At 40.4% G+C, this 20570-nt stretch overlaps 2 protein-coding genes across 2 annotated transcripts in view; one reads left to right on the top strand and one right to left on the bottom strand.

Annotated features, from left to right (window-relative positions):
- Window positions 1-787, bottom strand: part of HHLA2 (HHLA2 member of B7 family) — a 36636-nt gene extending 35849 nt beyond the window's left edge. The window contains 1 exon segment of the mRNA XM_063393824.1: window positions 632-787. The gene's annotated coding sequence lies outside the window, so the exon portion shown is untranslated.
- IFT57 (intraflagellar transport 57) lies at window positions 780-13783 on the top strand. The gene is made up of 11 exons (XM_063393823.1): window positions 780-982; window positions 2352-2514; window positions 3620-3738; window positions 4626-4716; window positions 6481-6549; window positions 7109-7231; window positions 9305-9376; window positions 9948-10079; window positions 10977-11039; window positions 12757-12823; window positions 13350-13783. The coding sequence occupies exons 1-11, from the start codon at window positions 804-806 to the stop codon at window positions 13526-13528; spliced, it is 1257 nt and encodes a 418-aa protein (XP_063249893.1). The 5' UTR covers window positions 780-803; the 3' UTR covers window positions 13529-13783.
- The last annotated feature ends 6787 nt before the right edge of the window (window positions 13784-20570 follow it).

The raw sequence follows: 20570 nt of genomic DNA, 5'->3' as shown, positions 1-20570 counted from the left end.
GGTGAGGTGTGTCGTGTGTTCACAGAATCATTTTGGTTGGAAAAGGCCTCTGGGAGCATCGAGTCCAACCTTTGACTGGTGAACTTCTCAGCTAGACCATGGCATTAAGTGACACGTCCAGTTATTTCAACACTTTCAGGGATGGTGACACGCCTGGGCAGATCATTGCAATGCCTGAAAACCCCTTCAGTGAGGAAATTCCTCCCAATATCCAATCTAAACGTCCCCTGGCGCAGCTTAAGGCTATGTCCTCTTGTCCTGTTACTAGTCAACTGCGAGAACAGACTGACCCCCACCTAGCTACAACTTCCTTTCAGGGAGTTACAAGAGAGTGGCCTTTCTTGAGCGGCTCCCCATGGGAACTGTACTTCACACCCTTCACCAGCTCCGCTGCCCTTCTCTGGACACGCCCCAGCACCTCAAAGTCTGTGTGGCAGTGAGGTGTCCAAAGCTGGACCAGCACTCGAGCTGCCCCACCAGCGCCAAGGACATTCCTGCGAGACGGAGCTTTCCCGCCCGCTGCCTTCCCCAGCGCGCCCCAGGGCGCTTCCAGCCGGCGCCCGCGGCTAACGCTATAGCTCTGGCCTGCCGAGCCTCGCTTTCCCACAGCCCCGGCTGCACAGCACCGCACCTCAGCCGCACGCAGCGCGGCGTTCCGAAGCTTGGCTTCCGGAAGGGAAAAAAGTTTAAAAGCTGACAGGTCCGTGAAGTCCCTCCTGGGTTGGCCGTGGGCCCCGCCGGCGCCGCCCCGAGCGCTGTGAGGCGGCGCGGGCCCGCCCCTGTCGCCGTGGTTACCACGGAAGATGGCGGAAGAGGGCGCGCCGGGCCGGCGCGGGGAGCGCAGCGAGGAGGAGCCGGCGGAGCGCGGCCCCGGCGCGGCTTTTCACATGTTCGTGCTCATGGAGGACCTGCTGGACAAGCTGAAGCTGCTGAGCTACGAGGAGGAGGCGCTGCGGCGCCACAACATGCGGCCGCTGTCCAGGTGCTCCTGGGCCGCGCCTCCTCCTCGCTCCGGCGGGGCCGCGGACGGGGGCGGCGGGAGGGAATCCCTGCGGGCCTCAGAGCTGCGAAGGGAGGCAGGGCCCGCGTGGCAGGATGCCTGCCTCGAGGGAAAAGCAGCAATGCAAAGCTGCCCGTGGGAGCTGGGAGCTTTCAAAACGCGAGGCCCCGCGGAAGGCTGAGATGCCATGAGTAAATAGTCCTTTGACCTTCCCTGACCCCGGCAGGTGCTGAGTATCTGCATGCCAGGGTACCTCTGCAAAAAATAATTCTACCTAACTTCTACCTGTTCCACAGAGAAGAGCTCTGCCTAAATTCTAAGTTATTCTAAACGACTCTAAATATCTTGAATTCAGAATAACTATTTGTGGGGTGTGTATATTTTTTGACTCTTTAACCCTTTACAAAGAGGGTCTTGGACCTGTTGTTGGTAAGGCTGGCGTTTCGTATCCAGTACATTTGTTTCACATGTAACATTTTTTATGTTTTTTTTTTTAATTATGGGAGATAGGAAGCCTGGGAAACAGGACCAATGTGCTCTGACCAACATCCACCTGCCCAAATAACTTTTAAACCCATCTGTCAATTACAGCCTGGCTCCACAGCAGGGTGGAGAATTAAGGGTCACAGAATTAAGCTTTTTATAAGCAAGAGTGTGGTAAGGTTGTCCAAGTTATTTCCTTTTTGGGAAGGAGGCTCAAGTATGAGCACAGTGGCCGTAAGTTGGTTCTAGCCTGCTGTTGAGCCACTGGAGTGCTTGGAGCAGGGCAGCAAACCTTTGTGTACTTTAGTGAGTAGCTGTGTCGGTAAAGACAAGCATTTCCAGCAGTTCTCAGTATCCAGTGTGCATGTAATTTACACTTTGGGGGGATAACTGACCGTGGTCTGATTTAATGGACTGAATTCTAGTTAGGTCCACGTATTTGAATTTGGTGTGATCCAAATCAGATCCAGTTTTCATTACTCTCCAAAGCAACCCAAAGCACAGTAGGTAACGACAGGTGGAAGGATCACTTCAAAACATGCTTGTGAGCTGAGCTGAATTTGCAGATGTGGGAATACCATCCCCTTGCATCTCTTGAGGAAAGTGTGAAGGGGCGGTGATTTGGGGAACTTGGCAGCCAAGTCTGGTGTTGACTAATAACTTACTCAAAGCTGGAAATAAGCAAGCTGAGTGTCGAAAACTTGGTCTTCGGTGGTTATGTGTGAAACGAGGCATCCTGAATTTAGTTCAGATGGGTTGCTCACGGAGAAAGCTGGGCAAAGGAACTGCTGTGTAGCCCGTGCTTACCTCTAACGTTGTAAGAGCTCCCGAAGCTCACAGTATGTACCCCTGTCCCCTTTTGGAGCAGGCACTACTTTGCGCTGCCCACCAATCCCGGAGAGCAGTTCTTCATGTTCTGCACGCTGGCCGCGTGGCTGATCAGCAAGGCGGGGCGTCCCTTCGAGCAGCCGCAGGAGTGCGACGACCCCAACGCCGTCATCTCCAGCGTGCTCGCGGAGCTGCGCTCCTTCGTGAGTGTCACACGGGCCCTCTGCAAACACCCTCAGCCCCTTCAGAAATAACAGCAGGCACACCCTGCTCTCCTGCTGGGGCTGGCCCAAGGTCTGCACAGACTTTTCCTAGCTGTAGGCTTGTACTGTCTTACTTAGTTAATTAGAAGTTTACGTAGGCTGTACCTACTTGCTTTTTTTTTTAGCACTACAAAAATGGTCTTATAAATGATTCCAGTTAGTTTTGTTCTACAGTCTGTACAATGGATTAAACCAGGTTTACGTTTTGTAGTGCCACATATGTTGCTCATTTATAGTAACGTAATTTTCAGAGATTTTATTTGGAAGGTTTACATAGCTTGTGATCCTGCTCCTGCCAAAGTCAATGACTTAATTGGTAGTGTAGGAAGTGATTTAGAATAGTGGTTTGGTTTGGTGTGGTTGGTGGTGAGTAATGGTTGTACAAACTGCCAAGAACTGTACTGGGATTGTTTTGTTTTTTCAAATTAAAAAAAAAAAAAAAAAAAAAAAAAAAAAAAACCACCCAAACAAAACAACAAACAAACAAACAAAACCCCCAAAGGTCAGGAGATTATATCCACTGACAAGAAGTATGAGTTTATGGAAGATTATACTCTAGTGCAGCTGTGAATCATGTTAAGGACACTGTTCTCTAAAGGAGTTAAACCATAACAAACCACTATGTTTATTCTGTATGATAGCAATAAATTAAAATATATTATAAATAAAATCTGGAGCAAGCAGGCCACTGTTGAAAAGTTGCTAGTTCAGTCTCAATTCTTGAGTTTCTCTGCAGCTGTTCTTACCTTGCCTTGTCACTTGTGTGCTTGACCATCCAGATCCCTTGTGGCTTCTGCTTCTTCTGCTCCCTGGGAGTATCCTCCTACCACGTGCTTAAAGATTTCTGCACTCCATCTGTCACTTGGCTTTGTCTGCTTTTCCTTCTGTTGCCTCACTGGAGCTGCATAGGAGAAGAATGTAAATTGTCATTAATAAAATCTTCATACACAAGGGACTCTTCAGTTTTAGTGTACAAAATTTTATCTCCCTACAAGGAAATTTGGGTTGTTAGGCCATTAGTAACCAGCCTGTCTCTTTATTTCAGGGAAGGCCTGTGGATTTTCCTCCCTCAAAATTAAAGACAGGCTGTGGAGAGCAGGTGTGCTATGTTCTTGATTGTTTAGCTGAAGAAGCCTTGAAACACACTGGGTTCAGCTGGAAAAGGTACAGTACACTTCTAAGCATCCTCCCTTATGTGTTGTTTTCCAGCAAACAGATGTAAGTTGTAGTGGTAAGATAAAACATAGGAATGACTAAAAATGTTTTACTTGATGTTTCATGAGATGGAAAATTCAGCTAGGCTTAAAGCAGGTGACCAATTAATTCCTAATGTAATTTCACACAACTGGCCTGTTACCAGCAAGGCTGACTTTGCACCATTATAGATTTAGGTTACTTAAGGTTTAACTGATGACTTTTTTTTGTTATTTCCCTATATGTAACTCCTTGTTAATCTGATACTTGAGTTGAAACATTTAGTCCTTTTAGAGTCTATCAATCAATAATAAATTCCTGGAGTTATGCACAGTATGAACATGTTACAAGTAGACTGGAGTAATTTTATTTAATCTGAAGGAAATCTTAGGACAAATTAGATGACAGTTAAACTCCACTATATGAAAATGTCTTTAAAAGTGTTCTTTATTTAATTCTTTTCCTCTGATCAGTTTTGAAATGGGTATAGCAAAATAATTTTTACCTTGGAAATATTTTACTGTTACTTCTCATTAGTACACAAATTCCGCTCTAGGCTGGAAATAAGCCTGTGGTGTCTTGCACTTGAATTTTAAGAGCTTAGACCAATAGAGAAAAACCCTAAAATTTACTCCCTAGATGACTTTGTAGTGTGAATGTACTGTACTGCCTTTACTTCTAAGACAGTCTAAGATGAGCAAGACTTTCAAGGCTGAGTGCATATTTAAGTTGTGAAACACTTATCACTGTCTAGGTATGTTCCACATCATCCATTTTTCTCATGAAATATTTTGTTTGTAGAGGTATTTACAGTTTATTGTGTTTAAAAGCTCTGCTGTTCCTTGAATTAATTTCAGGCCAGTATACCCAACAGAAGAGCCAGAAGAAGAAGAAATAACAGAAGATGATGCAGAATTAACACTTAGTAAATTGGAAGAGGATGTTGCAGTAGGTTTATTTGACTGGTTTTGATTATATTAGTATTGGTCAACTATGAGGAGGTTTTTATTCACTGTTCATTTTGTTTGGCTTTAAGAAGTCTTTTCAATTAGCTGTTCCAAGTTTTTTCCTGCAGCTCCTTTCCTGCATTGTCAGATTCTCTGTAGAGTTTTGTTGCTTTTCAGATAAGATTAACTCTTCAAGACAGAGCTTATGTTCTTATATGAAGTGGAATCTAACTATGCATTAAAAACATCAAGATGCAGAATTATTTTCTACTTATAAGTCTACTCTTGCTGTTAAACTAAATGGTTAAAATAGGAAAACAGTCAGCTGTCTGCTCTTTTCTGTATCTTGTTAAAGTCTAAGCTGCTTAAATTGGGAAGTGAGGATGAAACAGTTAACTAAAACACAATTGAAATCCTTCAAAGAACCTCTGGGTTTCCTCTCAGGTGTTGTCCTAGGCCATGATTTTCACAACTGATGCGATTTGTTAGATCTGGAACGTGTGTGTGTTAATAAGACCACTGAGGTATTCCTTTGCTAGGTATTGCATTACCAGGCAGTTTATACCAAAAGGATACTCGCTTTTTAGAGTGCCTGGTGGTTCTGCAGGGATTAATTACATGCCAATGTAATTTTTTTGCCCAGTTCATTGTTGCTGGCAGTATATTGATATTATCTGTATCCACAATTGAATTTAGCAGTATTTCCAGCAATTAAATGCTAATGATTGATTGTTCTTTAGTTTTGATTCTTCTGAATAAAAATGATGAGGCTGACGGAGACAAGGCTAGTTCTATAAATCTTAGGCAGTGGCATAGCCTGTATTAGGTGGCCAGCAGCAGGCAGTGAGGCTGGGTGTGCAAGGAGATCTGCACAGTTTGGTTTCTCAGTTCTGATAACCAGTCTTCTTGTTCTGCTCTTCTTCATGCTCTTTTAAATGCTGCACAAATATGTGTTGTCCATTTAGCAAAAGATAGTCTCAATCTAGTCTTAATTTCTTGCAAGTATTCAGGGGACTCGGAGTTAAACATGCCAGAAGAAAATAATGGTTCCTGTTAGTTAAAAACTGGGTAAAGTATAGGAAAGAGGAATAAACTCCAAGGTTTTCACTGAGTCTTGAAGGATTTTACTCTAAGACCTATGTTATTGCAGCTTTTGTGATTTCTTATGGATGATGAGCTCTCAGCTAATCACAGTCATGGAAGAAGGGCATTTTGAGACTGTAACAGATTTATAGAGTACGTGAGCAGAGCATGTGGACTCATGGGCAAGAAAAAAAATCAAGTGCCTCAGTTTCAGTTGTGTTATTCTGCACACTGAAGGTGTGGCATCATTCTGTAACTCCAAATATATTGTGCAAACAAAATCTTGAAAACTGTGTTGAGAGCTGGTTGTGGTTTTTGTTTCGATGGGCTTTTATTTTTAAGGTAGAGCTTTAAGAAATACATTAAAAACAATTACCATGCAACAAATACAATTATCATACAATGATAATGGGCCCTTTGATGTCAGAGGCCTTAGGTTTAGGGTTTGGATTTTGTTGGTTGGTTGGTTTATTTTTGTCATACTGTGGCGCTCTGAAGGAAATCTTTCAGCTTCTCCCAGGTATTATGTCTCTTCATAAGGTCCATATCCTAAATTCTCCATGTCTTGTTTTGTTCAGAAATATGGAACTTGATACTCCTTGGTTTGTGCTCCTGCAAAATAAAATTATGGAGAAATATTGTGCAATACTTACTGAAGTCTTACTTTGAAACTTCTTTTAAGGAAGAAGAATCAGACAATGAAGAAAATTATATTGACCTGAATGTTTTAAAGGCACAAACGTCCAGATCAGTAAGTTGTAACCCATCAGTCCTCTCTTGAGAGATTTTTACATCTGTAGCAGCAATTTGTGTCCGTTGGATTTAAGTCTAAAAATCTCTGTATAGTCATTTCTTGAAATAACACCCCATCTGAAATTAATCTGATATTATATATTAATATTATTTTGAAAGAACAATGTGCAGCCAATTTCTAAACTGATATCACTGAAGAGCTGCCGGGAATATTTGCAAGAAATTTTTTGCAGAGACTTCTAGAGAAGCATGGTATTAGTTTAAGGGATATATTTTAATCCCACATACGTACACCATTTCTTAAATGTATCATAATTTCTTAAAATATACATTTAAATACTTCAGTTTTAAGTATGATGAGAAGATATACTTATTTTAATTCCAAATCTTCATGAATTCAGAGAAAGCTATTAAATCTGTTTCATCAGTAGTCTAGATCATTCTGGGTATAAATATTTTTCTAATATTAACACTGCAAGCCATTATAGTGATTTCTAACAGTTCTCATTATGCATAACAATGATATTTTGTGTATAAACTTTGTGATTTTTGCACAGAACATGAATGACACTGCAAAGCAAGAAGAGATTTTACAGTCCACAACAGATGCAGCAGAGTGGAATCTGGAAGTGGAACGTGTGCTTCCACAGCTGAAAGTCACAGTCAGGACTGACAATAAGGTATAGAAGAATGGATTTGCCTGTGTACACATGGTGATTAAAATGTGATTTCTGTCGATGCTGTTTACTTTCTGTTTGAAGTTGTTATCTTTTGTCATGCAAAGACCTGAGAGTAATGGGCTCTTCAGTGCTACCTAGAGTGATCCTTTGTCAGTTACTTTGTCCCTAGAAGCAATAATTTTCAGTAAGGTGTTTTTTCAGTATGATTTTTTTTTCTGCTGCTTAGAAGGCTCCTTATTTCTATACATTTATTCAGTGGGGATTTTTTTTCAGTCTTCTGACAGTTCCAATGTATTCACACTTCTAAAAAATTTTATCTTCAGTTTAACAACTATTAAAACATCTTCTTGGAAGACAACCGATGATCTTGCCTTTCAACTCTTCCATTTTTCAATCACATGAAAGGCTGATTGTATGGAATTCCTCTTTGTGAACTTTACATGAGAGTCAAGTTCGTCTGTACCCCAGTAGAGTTATCCTGAACTCTCCTTTCGTTTAGTGAACAGTGAGCACTTTTTCAGCTGCTTTGCTCACCATATCCTGGTAACTGCCTCAGGGTGAAATTCATCCTGTCTTAGAGCTGTGTATTTCTCTCCATAGTCATTTCAAGGAGTCTAGAACGAGCAGCTTAGAAGCAGGCATCCATCTTTGGTAAGTCCAAAGCTAGGACCTGCTCCTGGCAGTGCCATAAATATTCTTTCTAGGAGCTTGTATAGCACACACAGATCAGTGCAGTATGGGAACTGTTCATTTGCAGTGACCCAGGTAGCTGGAGCAATCTGCAGCACTGATACAGCAATACAATACACAGACATGAATACAATGGAAGATAACTATCTTGCCAAAAATAGGGGAAACCTTCAAGTGTCTGCTGAGCTGCTTGCCTGTCTTATGCCATACTGCATTTTTCTGTGTGAAGAATTGCCTGGCTCGAACCACTCTGCTGTGATCCTCAGCAAGCCCATCTGTTGCAGGGAACATGATGCTTGAGTCTCACAGTGAGGAATTAAAACTTAATAAAGACATACATGAAAAATTAAAGCCACTGTAGGATCTGAGGTTTACTAGCTTCCAGCTTAATGCACCATCTCTTGGCCCTAAGGAATATGTCAAAATGAACATGAAAAGAGGATTATTCTTCTTCTAGCTTCTTTCAGAAATAATGGGAGAGAATTGTTTGGTCTTCTTCCATTCTGCCAGAAAACATCGTACTATATTTCCTAAGCTGTGCATGTGAACATAGTACCAGGAGAGTATTAATGGTTTAATCAATGGCACTAGAAACTAGAACTTACTGTAAAGTCCTAGACAGAGGTGAGGGTGGGTTGGGTGCCTGTTGTTTTTATTTAAATGCCAAAGTTTGGCAAATTGTAAACGATGGTCACCAGACCAACAAGAGATCATGAGTCTCCTGCAACAGGAGACTGAAACACTACATAAGCACATTTTCTCTAGTGTTCATTACCTGGTGTGTAGTGCCAATTCACAGCACCTTTTCTCAGCCCCCACCTCAGTCCATGTATGTTTCCTATGATCTTGAAGCTGGAAATAATTTTCCCTCTTCTAATTGTATGCCATTATCAAAACCAAGTTTTGGTATTTCTGCCTCTTTCGTTTCTTTCCATTCTTCTGGTAACAGTAAGGACTAAAATAGAAAGGAAAGAACAGATAGTTCAGAATGGTAGGTATTGGGCATTAAAAGCACTCATTTTGTCTAAGAATAAGCAGAACTAGTGCAGCTACAATCCATATTTTTAGTATTTGTGCCCAGAGTGGTTTCTAGCAGAAATAGTTCCATGAAGATCAGACTCTAAAAAGCATAGCTACTATGGTATCAGTGAGGATGTCAGTGTTTGTTTATGGATCTGAGTGTCACATGTGACATTTAGGAGATTTATAAATTGTGTCACATTGAGCCAGTGCCCCTGGCTATGAACATGGCAGTGGCAGGATGATCCATGGCAATAGTATAAAAGAAACTGACCCTGCTTTGCATACCCGCCGTTGTTAAGTAACCAGAAAAGGATAAATGTTGTACTTACCTGTGTTCTAATTTGTGATGTCTTTTTTTAGGATTGGAGAATTCATGCAGATCAAATGCATCAGCATAAGGATGGAATTGATACTTCTTTAACAAAAGCTAGGGTATGTCTTGTATGTACAGAATATTTTACTAACCTGTCAGCATTTTTTCTCTTTTATTTTACATGCATTAAGAACTAAATTGATCTCTTTTTTCTTCATTTTGTTTGTGCTAGTGCTGTAAAATTAAACAGGAAAGATATGACAATGATCATTAAAGACAGAACTAGTGCCAAAATACCTTGTGGGAAAGAGTTTTATGTGTGAGGATTAACAGGGCTATCAGGGTCCAATAATGAATGTATTACTGTAAGTACATCCTGACTACAGAGGACAAAATAGAATAAAACCACCCAAATACTCTCAAATACTGTAGCTGGAGTAATTTACTGATGTTGACATTTGTAATTAATTAAGGAGGGGAGAGCAATGAAGCAGTAAAGACTGAAATATGTGTTTTGGAGATGGATAAACCAGAACACATTGGGAATCATTTTTGTTGGCTAAACACAGTATTTCTGTACTATTTTTTCTCTCTCTGTAGGCTTCCATAGCCTTTCTTAACTACAGCACCATTTTGATACTTTTTGCATACTGCCTGTATCCTGTCAACCCACAGAATGTGATTTTCTAGGGTTACCTTGACAAACTCCATGATGAAATCAGCAGAACACTGGAAAAGATCAATAGCAGGGAAAAGTACATCAACAATCAGCTGGAGCACTTGGTGCAAGAATACCGTTCAGCACGAGCCTTGTTGAGTGAGGTATTGCTGATTTTTGTTGTTCCCTTCTCCAGTATTAACTTGCTGTTAAATGAGGTTGAGGCAAAGATGGCATAGAGTGAGCTATCTATGAATTCTGCTGTTGGATATAAAGCAGGGGAAATGGTGATTGGCTGTCAAACTATATTCTTCCTAAGCTAAACTAGCAATTCTTATTTAACTGTTCTGCAGAGGAAAATAGATGGTTTTGCCTGAGTATTATGTATAGCTGTTGCCATTCTTGAGCAGATAGTGAATTGCTAGTTCTGCCTTCTCTGTGAAGTTCACACATCTGTCAGGAGTGGAATAACTACAGTCTCAGTCCTACATTCATCCCTTAGATTGAGTACTGGTGCTAACGTGCACAAAGCACTCTGATTACTTCTTTGCTTCATTGAGCTTTTATGCCAATAGAGAGAGTGCTGTCTGAGAAGCTTTTTGATCCCCTATTTAGGAGGTGTTACAGTCTGCCTTTTGGCAAGCCCTCCTGGTTGTGGCCATGCTGACAATAATTTGACCTCTGCACCTTCTGTTTGCCATGTTGTTAAGGTGTCTTTGAGAAAGTAATTTACTGTTGATGAAGTATTATTCTGGATTTCAGTATTCAATCCTTTCTGCATTATGGCAGATTTTCTTCATGTTTATTTCCTCATGTAAATGATTAGAAAGCATAGTTCTTACCAAGTGTGTATTTGGACTATTTACTGCTTTACATTTTTGAATGATAGTCATTGCAGAGGCTGATGTTTCAAGCCTGTCCTCATTTGTAAACCTCACTGGGGCTTTGTGGGAGAGTCTCTGGAATTGAAACATATGAGAGCAAGTCGTGAAGTTTTCTCTGAGCTATCTGCATACATCTCTTCAACTCTGTTATTACAGCAAAGACATGTTTCTTTCCAGGCTAAAGAGAAGTACCAGGAGGGAAGTGGAGGAGTAACTGAAAGGATTAGAGTGCTTTCTGAGGTAAAACACATCTTATTTTAAATCAGTCTTCAGAGAGTTCGCATTTAGTGGCTGCAGTTGAATGAAACCAGTTCTGCTTTGTTTGAGGGAGGTTATCTAGTGATCCAATCCCTACATTTTAAATCCAGGCTGCCATTGATTTTTAACTCGTGAAATGTGAGCTCAGTTTGTACATGAAGGTAAATGTTCTATATTTTATAACCTGTGTCATAGAATTATGGGGGATTAATAAATCATGCCCATAAATTCTTTGGAAGAAGAAAAGCTTAACTCTTACTTTAGTTAAAATTAACAATTTGAAATTTTTATCTTCCAGGCACTTAAAAGCAGTATTTAACTAAATAGTCATTTTTTCCATACATCAAATTATCTTATTGCCTAAATCTGGTTCTCTGTTGTGGATTTGCATTTTCACTTATATTGGTGCTCTGACAAATTTAAATAAACATCTCCTATCTCCTGACTCCCTCCCCATGTTGGATGTTTTGTGGCATTTCATTTAAAATTACAGTCTGACTTCCAAATGCTTCAACTCTTTATCGAATTCAGAATTTTTTTTAATGGCTCTGTTTGGGTTTTAGAAACCAACTGTTTATTAGACAATAAAGTCTCAGGAGTAGTTGCATAAAATAGGTCACACAATAAGAATGTGTTAGAAATTGTACAAGTTTGAGATGTTTCAGAACAGAATAGAACAGTTGAGTTGGAAGGGACCTACAGTGATCACCAAGTGCTGTAGGTAATACAGCAGTTTAATGTGAGTTTTCTAGCACAGATTTCTGAGTGTATGAATTCTGCAGAACTAGAGCTGTTTTCCATTCCACTCTCAAGGAAGTAAGTTTGAAAAAGTGTTTTGTGATGACCTGAGATTTCCAGTGCATGCTTTGGGAGCTGATTGACTGATAAGGGATGGTGAATATGTTACTAGCTGGCAGCCTTCAAACTACGTAGGTGCAGTGGCACGTGTCTGAGGTAAACCAGACACATTGTGTGTTAGTACTGATCTGTTCTGTGCAATCAGGCCTCAGCACACCTGGAATAACATTACCACTGTAGGTATGTGGGAACTATGCAGCAATGATTCCTTTTTGTTGCTGAAAGGGCTTATTGAAGCCTTAATGAAGGGCTATTTTCACATTATAGACAAAAATACTGAGTTATTACCTTGGCTATACTTTAGAATCGTATATTTGCTTTTTTTTTCATTGTCTACAAAGGCAAATTGGTTGCTAGACAGTGCTGAAATGCACTTTTGTTCTTCATATGTGGATTTTACATACCTGGACCTGTGCCAGTGCCAGCAGGCCAGACTGCTGCACCTTCTTTTGCTGCATCTCTCAGGTTTCCAGTGTAAAATGCTGAAGTCCTGATGCATCCAGAAGGGCAGTGAGCATGGTTATATAATGAGTCTTGATCTGTAGGGATATTCATTCCTTTGTTCTTCCACCCAGTGTCACACTGAAACACTTACATTGTTGTTTGTATTGGGGATGCACTGATTTTCAGTAATACCATAGTGTTTGGTCAAACTGTTACCCTTTTTCTGTAACTTTTTACATTAATTTAATTAAATTAAAAATTTCTGAATGTTTGAAAAATTGTTCCTCTTTATATAACAAGAAGGATTAGTTATTTTTTTAATAAAAGCAGTTATTCAACAGATTTTTTTTTTTAATTTCATGTTCATCTGGTATAATTAACAAAAATCTATTTTAAGGTTACAGAAGCATTGGAGAAAGTCAAGCAGGAAACGGAAGAGAAAGGAAGCAGTATGACTGATGGTGGTAAGCACATTTATGGTTTAGACAACACACCTTTTTTCTTGGTGACAGTTTCATGATATGTACTTCATTAAAATAAGAATAAGAGCAATTACAAGGAGAAAAATTATTCAGCAGCATCATATTGGTGGGAAGGAATCAAAATGTAGGGCACAAAACATTTTAATAGCTTTTCACAGGTAAGATTTTCAGATCCTCCTGAAGGTGTCTTCAGTTCTCTACCAAACCTCAAGTCAGGTATGGGGATAAGGCTTTCAGCTGAGCAAAACACATTGAAAGACCTGTCTTAATGTTGATGCACATTTTTGTGAAGCTCTTAGATGTCAAGAAGACGGCAAAATTGTCACTGCCTATTTCTGTCTTTAAAGTGTTTTGCATATTAAAAATGATGTATCAGTACAATCATGTCTTCAGAGTAGAACACCCTTCTGTTCATTCAACTCTTCAGTTTTAAGGAGTGAATTACAGCAAACAATGCTTTTGTGTTAGGTGGCTGACAGAGTTGTACTGTTTATCTTTTGTTGGACAGCTCCTCTAGTGAAGATTAAACAGGCCTTAACAAAATTGCGGCAAGAAACCATTCAGATGGACATACAGATTGGTGTGATGGAACACACATTGCTCCAGTCAAAGCTGAAAGAGAAATCCAATATGACTAGAGATATGCATGCAGCAGTGATTCCAGAAGCCACAGTAGGTGCCTATTAAGATTGGTTGTACCTGACTTGGTTTGCCCAAAATGCAGTTTTCTACTGTTTGCTTCTCTGTGAGTTCAGAGGTTTTGTTTTTGTTGGGGTAGGAGGGTGTTCTTTTTTCCTGTTCCTTTTGAACAACATGCTTGTTAAAACATGCACTTTTTTAACATGCACGCTTCAGACTCAAGAGGGAGCCATGTTTAGTTTTGTGTTGTAAAGATTTACTGCATATCTCTTCCAAATATACTAATAAATTCTTGTTAGCGAAGATGTCTCTGTTTCTTTGGAGAATGTTCCGTAGTGTGAAAGTCCATGGAATTATGCTGACAGCCTGTAATCTTGATACTCTGTAGTGCTGAAAGGAAATTGCTTGCAAAGGACTTGAAAGGAAGGTAAAATGTCTGTCATTGCCACTTACATACATTTAGGTAAAGTATCTAATTGATGATACTGAAATAATACAGCATTACCCTTTCTAACAGGCTGGGCCAAAACTGACATCAGCTGCAAGACTCCTTTACCAGCAGCAACAATATTAAAATCTATATAAGGCCAAAGAAGGTGAAAAATATTGTTTGGAAATTACTCTTGGCTTTCTAATTTTTTTCCATGTGCCATCACTGTTTCAGAATCACTTTATATTAGCATTGAGTCAAATGCTGCTTTCATTTATAGTATTCAGAAGAGCTCTGTGGACATAATTTGGATTATTCTTGTTTTCTGTTCTTGTGTCAGAACACCCACTTTTGATTTCTGTGAAGGAAAAATGTTGCCAAATCTAGTTGAGTAATACAGAATGAGAAAAATGTAGGAGGAGTGTAAGGTTGGGAATGTAATGGCAACAGGGAGCTTTCTTTGTCTTAGTAAATGTGTAGGTAGGGAGTGATTCTAGATGTTAGTGGTAATGAAGGAGTATGGAGCAAAGAAATAACCTTATTAAAGTACTAGTACGTCCTTATGGTTCTGGTTGTTCATGAGCCATGAATGATATTAGTACAATTCCAGTGGAATTAAAATCCTCACCTAACTTCTGCAGGCTATTCCATTCATCTGACAAATAATTTCTGTCACTTAAAGGTGGGCAGTATTTTGCAGAGTGAGTGGATCAGTTTTGTGTCTGAAAGTCAAGATACTTGATGCAGTCAGTACTACAAGCCAGTGTAAGTTTCTTGTGCTGCAGTATTTCATTTGCCAAAAAGAAAAAGCCCTAAACCTATTGGATTTTAATAAGTGAAAAGCTATCTGTAAATGTCGACGATTTCTTTACCTGTGCAAGCCACTGCTGAAAATCTCTATGAATCACACTGGAAATTGTTTTTCAGCTCCTTTTGCTGCCTACCTATATCCTCCCACATTCAGCTGAAATTAGAAAAGTTATTATTCATGTTCCCTTTGTTAGGTGCTGTTGCCACTGCATATTTACTTTAACAGTGGCTTTGCTTCAGCTTCAGCTATAGCAACTCCCTTTTCATTGCCTGCAGAGCAGCTCACTGATGCTTTTGGATTGCAATGTTGTATTGTACAAATGCTGTTTATGTAAATACTTTCCTCAAAAAAACTTCTCCTTCATGCTAATAGCAAACATGATTAATCAAAAACCTTTCCTTGTGAACTGAGCCTCTTATTATATTAGAAGTGAATCTGTTAAGACAAGCATGGCCAAAACCCTTCTAATGTGACAAAAATCTCCAGAAGAAAAGTCTCCTTTGTGCCAAAGTAATTCTAAAATAGCATGCTAATTGTCTGGAATGGATGTACATTATTTTTTACCATACTGTCTGAAACTGCCTTCATTTAAGTAGAACACTTCTGTTGTTATCTCAGGAGTGATACATGGCCCTTAATTGCCATCTGGCAGAGTGGCATTTTCCCCTTGAGGACAGAAAAAGAACTTGACCCTGCTTTGAAAGCAGCCTGACTGCTCCGGCAAGTGGCCACACCATCTTCCTTAAAAGCAGAGAGCAGTGAGGCCTGTCACAGCAGCCTGAAAGGCCCATCTCGAGAAGCAAAGATCTGCATAATTATTCCACTGCTGAATCAGTCCAGGAAGCAGAAGCCACATTAAAATTAAATCACTTGGTTAACATTACTTCCTGTGCTGCTCATTAGCTAATGCAGTGTCAGAACAGAAGACAAACAAAACAAAGATGTCCCTAAGTTAGTAGGATGCACGTAAAGCTGTTCTATAAAACAGTCTCTGTTCTTCTGCAGAGGATTTAGGAAAGAAGGACTATTTGCAAGAGTTAACTTTTGTGTACAGCTGTCCTCTTCCAAGGTCTCTTAACATTTTCAGTTTTCTGGAACGTCAGCATGGAGGCAGAGTGTCACTGTCAAGATTTTACCTAGAAGCCAAATAGAAGCTGCCAGTAGACAGACCTAGAAATTGTGCAGAGAGAGAAAGAAAGAGCTCTGTTTGCTCACCTTGGTTAGAGAGGCCATGGGCTTTGTCCTTGCCACGAGGACTGCAATAGTTCAGTCTTGTATGTGGTCCTAGTATGAGCTGTCGCTTAGCTCTTGGAAACTTGTTGTTGAGGATGGTTCATCAGTAGCCAGCTCCCTCTCTTGCATATACTCCTCCAAGTTCCAGGAAATGAACACTTGCAGCATATTGCTTGTTAGGGTTTCTCCAGCTCTGAAATACCTCTGAACCTCATAACGTGACCCAATGTCTTACTTCCCTGTTTTTTGTCTAGGCTAGGATGTAAGTGCCCTGCTGGGAACTGGAAATAGCCTTAGTGCTAGGTACTCTATTAGAGGTGCTGTTTATAGGCCATTTAGGATATCTGAGAGTGATTACAACCATTACCTTTTTACTTTAATAAATATAATACCTCACTCCCCATTCTCTTCTAATGTCAGCAGATAGCAGGAATTTCTGTGCTGATAAAAAGTGCAAAAGGCTGGTTTTTTACCTTTTAATCCATTTCTCTCACAAAGAACCTTCTACAGAGTTGGTGACTTAACACTGAAATTGCAAGAGTTTAAAAGTGGCTTTCAATCATAGGCCGAGAATTCATTGTTTCAGCACTGAGACATGTTAATCATTTGAACTTGCACTGCTGAGTGCTGTGCAGGAAGCTGAATGAGTTCACATGAATTTAAGAAACCACTGTTATAAACAACTCCCAGATATGCTCAAATTATTCTCACTCCTGTCTGCTGATGGCGTTAAAGGCCTTCCCCTCTTCACCCACCCAAAAGAGGAACTTCAGGGAAATGTTTTTCTTGAAAGGGAAAACCTTTATGTCTACCTACTAGTAAATTTTGCCACTTTTTTTTTGGAGTACAGCTCTACTGTGCACTACAACATACAAAAAATCACTGTATTACTAATTGTAAGTTACAGTAAGAGCAAGTAAGTCATCTGTGCGTGACCTATTAAAAAAACCAAGCATAAATGAGGAGCCTGTGTGTGAATATTTCCAGCTTCTGTGCTCTTTGAATTTTGCATCCAAATTTTGCATCCTGGGCTTCTCTCCAAGTCTGACAAATGTTAATTAGAAGAAGAAGGAGTTGGTTGATGCTGTGCTGCCACGCTGGCCGCGTGCCCGCGCGGGGATGTCAATGCTGCAGTGTACCCCCACCAGGCAGCTGCACGTGCATGCGCACAGGCCCGCGCGCACGCTGGCCTCTCCCGGGGCTGGAACCAGCAGCAGAACAACACGCCTGTGAAAACCCTGCCCTACTTCCTGCAGCTTCACTGCTTTCCATTTGCTTGTGGACGGATTCGTGTTTTAGGAAATGGTTGGGTGATACCTGGCAGAGGCGTGAAATAAAGCTCAGGAAAAGTTAATCAGTACCCGTGAGGTTAGAGTAAACAGAGCATTGTTTTTTCTGCATGAATACTGTTCATAGGCAGGGACTTTCCACAGAAGGCTTGGAGATAGCAAAGGTTATTTTCATCTGCCATTTCCTCCTTTCAATGTAGGTTTTCATTCAGCAAATGCCATTACCACGGCTCTCTCATGTATTAGCTAATACTTAGCCATTGCTCCGGGGCTTGGTGTTGGAAATGTCTGTCTTTCAGCCTCCTGGTAACAGCCCTGCCATTTTGCAATTATTCCCACGAAACACTGGAATGAGCAGGGTTGAGAGCTTTTTATTGAGAGTAAGTAACGATTTGAATAAATGCTAGTCTTTCACTTACTGCCTGGTTTTACTCTGTTCTTTTCACTCCTGGTCCTAGTAGTTAGGGTTGGCTGTATTTCAGTACTCCATCCCAGAAGCAGCAGAGATGTTTAGATGCATCCTGTTGTAAAAATCAACAAAGGTGAATATTTTAAAGTCAGAAGGTCTTGATAACGCACTAATTGCAATTGTTCATTCAAAAATATTTTGCTGTTTCTGTGGTTTTCAAAGGATGACAATACTTCAAATGACATGTTAGTGTTATTCATAGTAACACAAAGAATTAAACTGTGGAGTGTAGGCATCCCTTGCACAAAAAGTTTCCCATCCCTCCTCTAGTTTTAGGGCAGAAGTTTCTTGTTGGATCTTGGCAGGTGGCTTTTGTAAGAACTTGCTAGAGAGTTCTCCCTATCCTTCTTCAGCATGGATTGTCCATGAGCGTTTTCAAAATGGGTCCTTTCAAAGAATCCATTTGGGAAAGAATGCAAGCTGATAGTCAGACCGAAAGGGACAGGCTGTTTGTGAAATTTTCCTAGAAACTAGTGCCAAAAAAATGGTGCAGAAGGTTTCAAAAGGTTTGACAGCATCTGTTGAACACTGTTTCCTTTGTTACAGGAGGTGCACAAGTTCCTGGTATGATGGCAGGAAAACTTTCTGCCGAGTTTGTGAAATGCTGTCTAACAATAGAAAAACCATGAAAACTGTGATCTTAAAAGTGTCACTCATTAATTTTGTACTCATTTGTCCAGCAGCTATTTCATTACAGCCTCTACTTCTACACAGTAGAGTCCCTGTAAACTCAAGTAAAACATTCTTGAAGTTTCATCATCTTCAGCTATATAATATTGACAACAAAAAATAAAAAATACTGTTCTGAGAAGACTTTTCCTGGGACAGAAGAGTATACTCTAGGTGTGGCAAGGCGTGGCAGGTTTGGAGGGTTTTTTCTCTGAGTAGTCAGGTATGCTGTTTTGTTTGAATAAGGACATACCTGTTAGTATGTTTGGGTTTGTGAGAACTCCTATCAAAAAAAGGATAGCTTGGGAATGACTTTGCAGGTGACTGTGTAAGATAAGATAAACAACTGAAAGCCGGTGCAGTTTTCACTCAGTTGTGAACAGGATTGATAGGAGGGTAACAAATTCATATGGATGGAATGAAAGAGCTTCCTTTAAAAAGCTCTTCCACACTATCTTGGTTTAAACATACAAAACACGCCTTTGCTTAGTTATATTCTGTTTGTTGCTTCTAGTTAATCTTCACCTCTTTGAAGTGCACAGTGTACTCCTCCGTGATGATGTTTCCCTCCAAATAATTGGAAGTTTGACAACACTACCTGAATGTAGCGGATGTGGTCAGCCCATCTGAGCATCTGCTGAGCTGGATGGAACTGACTTGGTGTGTCTCTGTAAGTGCCACCTGTGAGCAGCCACGGTGACACCGACCCGGTGAGGTTGGCAGGAGATGAGAAGCAGGAGGCTACACCCACTTCCTGTCGGAAAAACCACAGCCTCTACGGCACTTGTCTCCTGTGGGAGACTGTAGAAGGCTGGACAGACTGAATTTGCTAGTACAGCTACATACAGAGGGAAGGTGAACACCATGGTGCTTGTCACCCTTCTGCTAAAAGCAGCTAATCAAAACTCACTGTGCCATTGATTACTCTAATCAGGGGCAGGAGGAAGTGGTGAAGCCAAGTGGTAACTTTTGTGCCTAGAATGAATCAAACAAACAGCAGAAAATAAAATACAGAGCCTGCTCACAAATTCAAGTATTCTTCTTGAATTCATCTCTTGACTAGTTTTTGGAGTCAGGCTAGACATTCTGAGTAAGCATGGGCTTTCCTACCTCGCCTGTGTTTTTTCAGATCTTCACCACCTCTCTCTTTTCTATATGCAATAACATTTATGCCTGAGGCTTCAGAATTTAGGCTGGATCATTTATCTCTGTCTGGTGGACAGACGTTTTTATGTTGTACCTTTCAAAACCACCTGCTTCTGGAAAAAACTTCCTTATTATCTTCACCACAAAGAGTTGTATTGATACCCAGAGTTTCAAAGCAGTTTAACTTGACCTCTGCCAGCATAAGGTTTGGCTAGGAGGATCAAAGCTTTCATTTGTGAAAAACAGTTGTTCTATTCAGTGGAGGAAGAAAAGAAACTGAAGAAGATATGGCCAGACAATGTATCTTCTAGAAAGCTGTAACATTCCCTGCAGGACCCAGATTTTTATACTGTGCCAACATATTGTGTCTCTAAACACCCAAATTTGCCATTCCTGATTTTAGCAGAGTGACCCCAACATAAAGCTTGAAGAATACAGCAATGAACAAGACCCATGGCATACAGAAAGATCTTTCAGTGCTCAACAGTAACTAGGTCTACATTTGACATGAAACTTGACATTTATTTTTTAGAGACCCAGAATACAAAATACCAGTTTATCAGTGTGAGGAACCTTCTGACAAGCAGCAGAAAAAGCTTTACTGTGATGCAGAAAATGCAGTAACAGTAAAGGGTTATTAAGTAATTTTATGACAATCCAGCCTATATTTCATCCTAGAAAAATGCTGATAGCTCCTTTTCATCGTGTCTTAAGTGTGCCATCTCTATTATACAGATCCCAATCTTCAAACCATGCTTTGGCAAATGTATCCTTTGTGGCACTTGCGTGATCGATTATGCTTTACTCTGTGCCGTGATTGTTTACAGCACACCACAGTCTTCCACTGCGTGAAGACACATTTATTACAGACAATGGTGCCAGTGCTGATCTGTTCTTATTGGCCATTTCAAAACAAAAGCCAGACAAAAAGGCATCTGTTTTCAGTGGCTGGTCAGGTTAGTACTGGAAGTCTCTTCTTGGTGCTTTTCACCCTATTTTGGAATACAGCTGCCAGTGCTCAGGGGCCCCTTTTACTGAGGGCC

This window comes from Prinia subflava, chromosome 3, assembly GCF_021018805.1.
Source record: "Prinia subflava isolate CZ2003 ecotype Zambia chromosome 3, Cam_Psub_1.2, whole genome shotgun sequence".
In the NCBI taxonomy this organism is placed as follows: domain Eukaryota; kingdom Metazoa; phylum Chordata; class Aves; order Passeriformes; family Cisticolidae; genus Prinia; species Prinia subflava.
Note: the sequence above shows the minus strand (reverse complement) of the source record. Positions and strands in the feature narration are given on the sequence as shown.

Coding starts and splice junctions, on each gene's coding strand:
- IFT57 (XM_063393823.1), top strand. CDS start 804: ATGGCGGAAGAGGGCGCGCCGGGCCGGCGCGGGGAGCGCAGCGAGGAG. Junction 983..2,351: donor AACATGCGGCCGCTGTCCAG/GTGCTCCTGGGC, acceptor CTTTTGGAGCAG/GCACTACTTTGCGCTGCCCA. Junction 11,040..12,756: donor GGATTAGAGTGCTTTCTGAG/GTAAAACACATC, acceptor ATCTATTTTAAG/GTTACAGAAGCATTGGAGAA.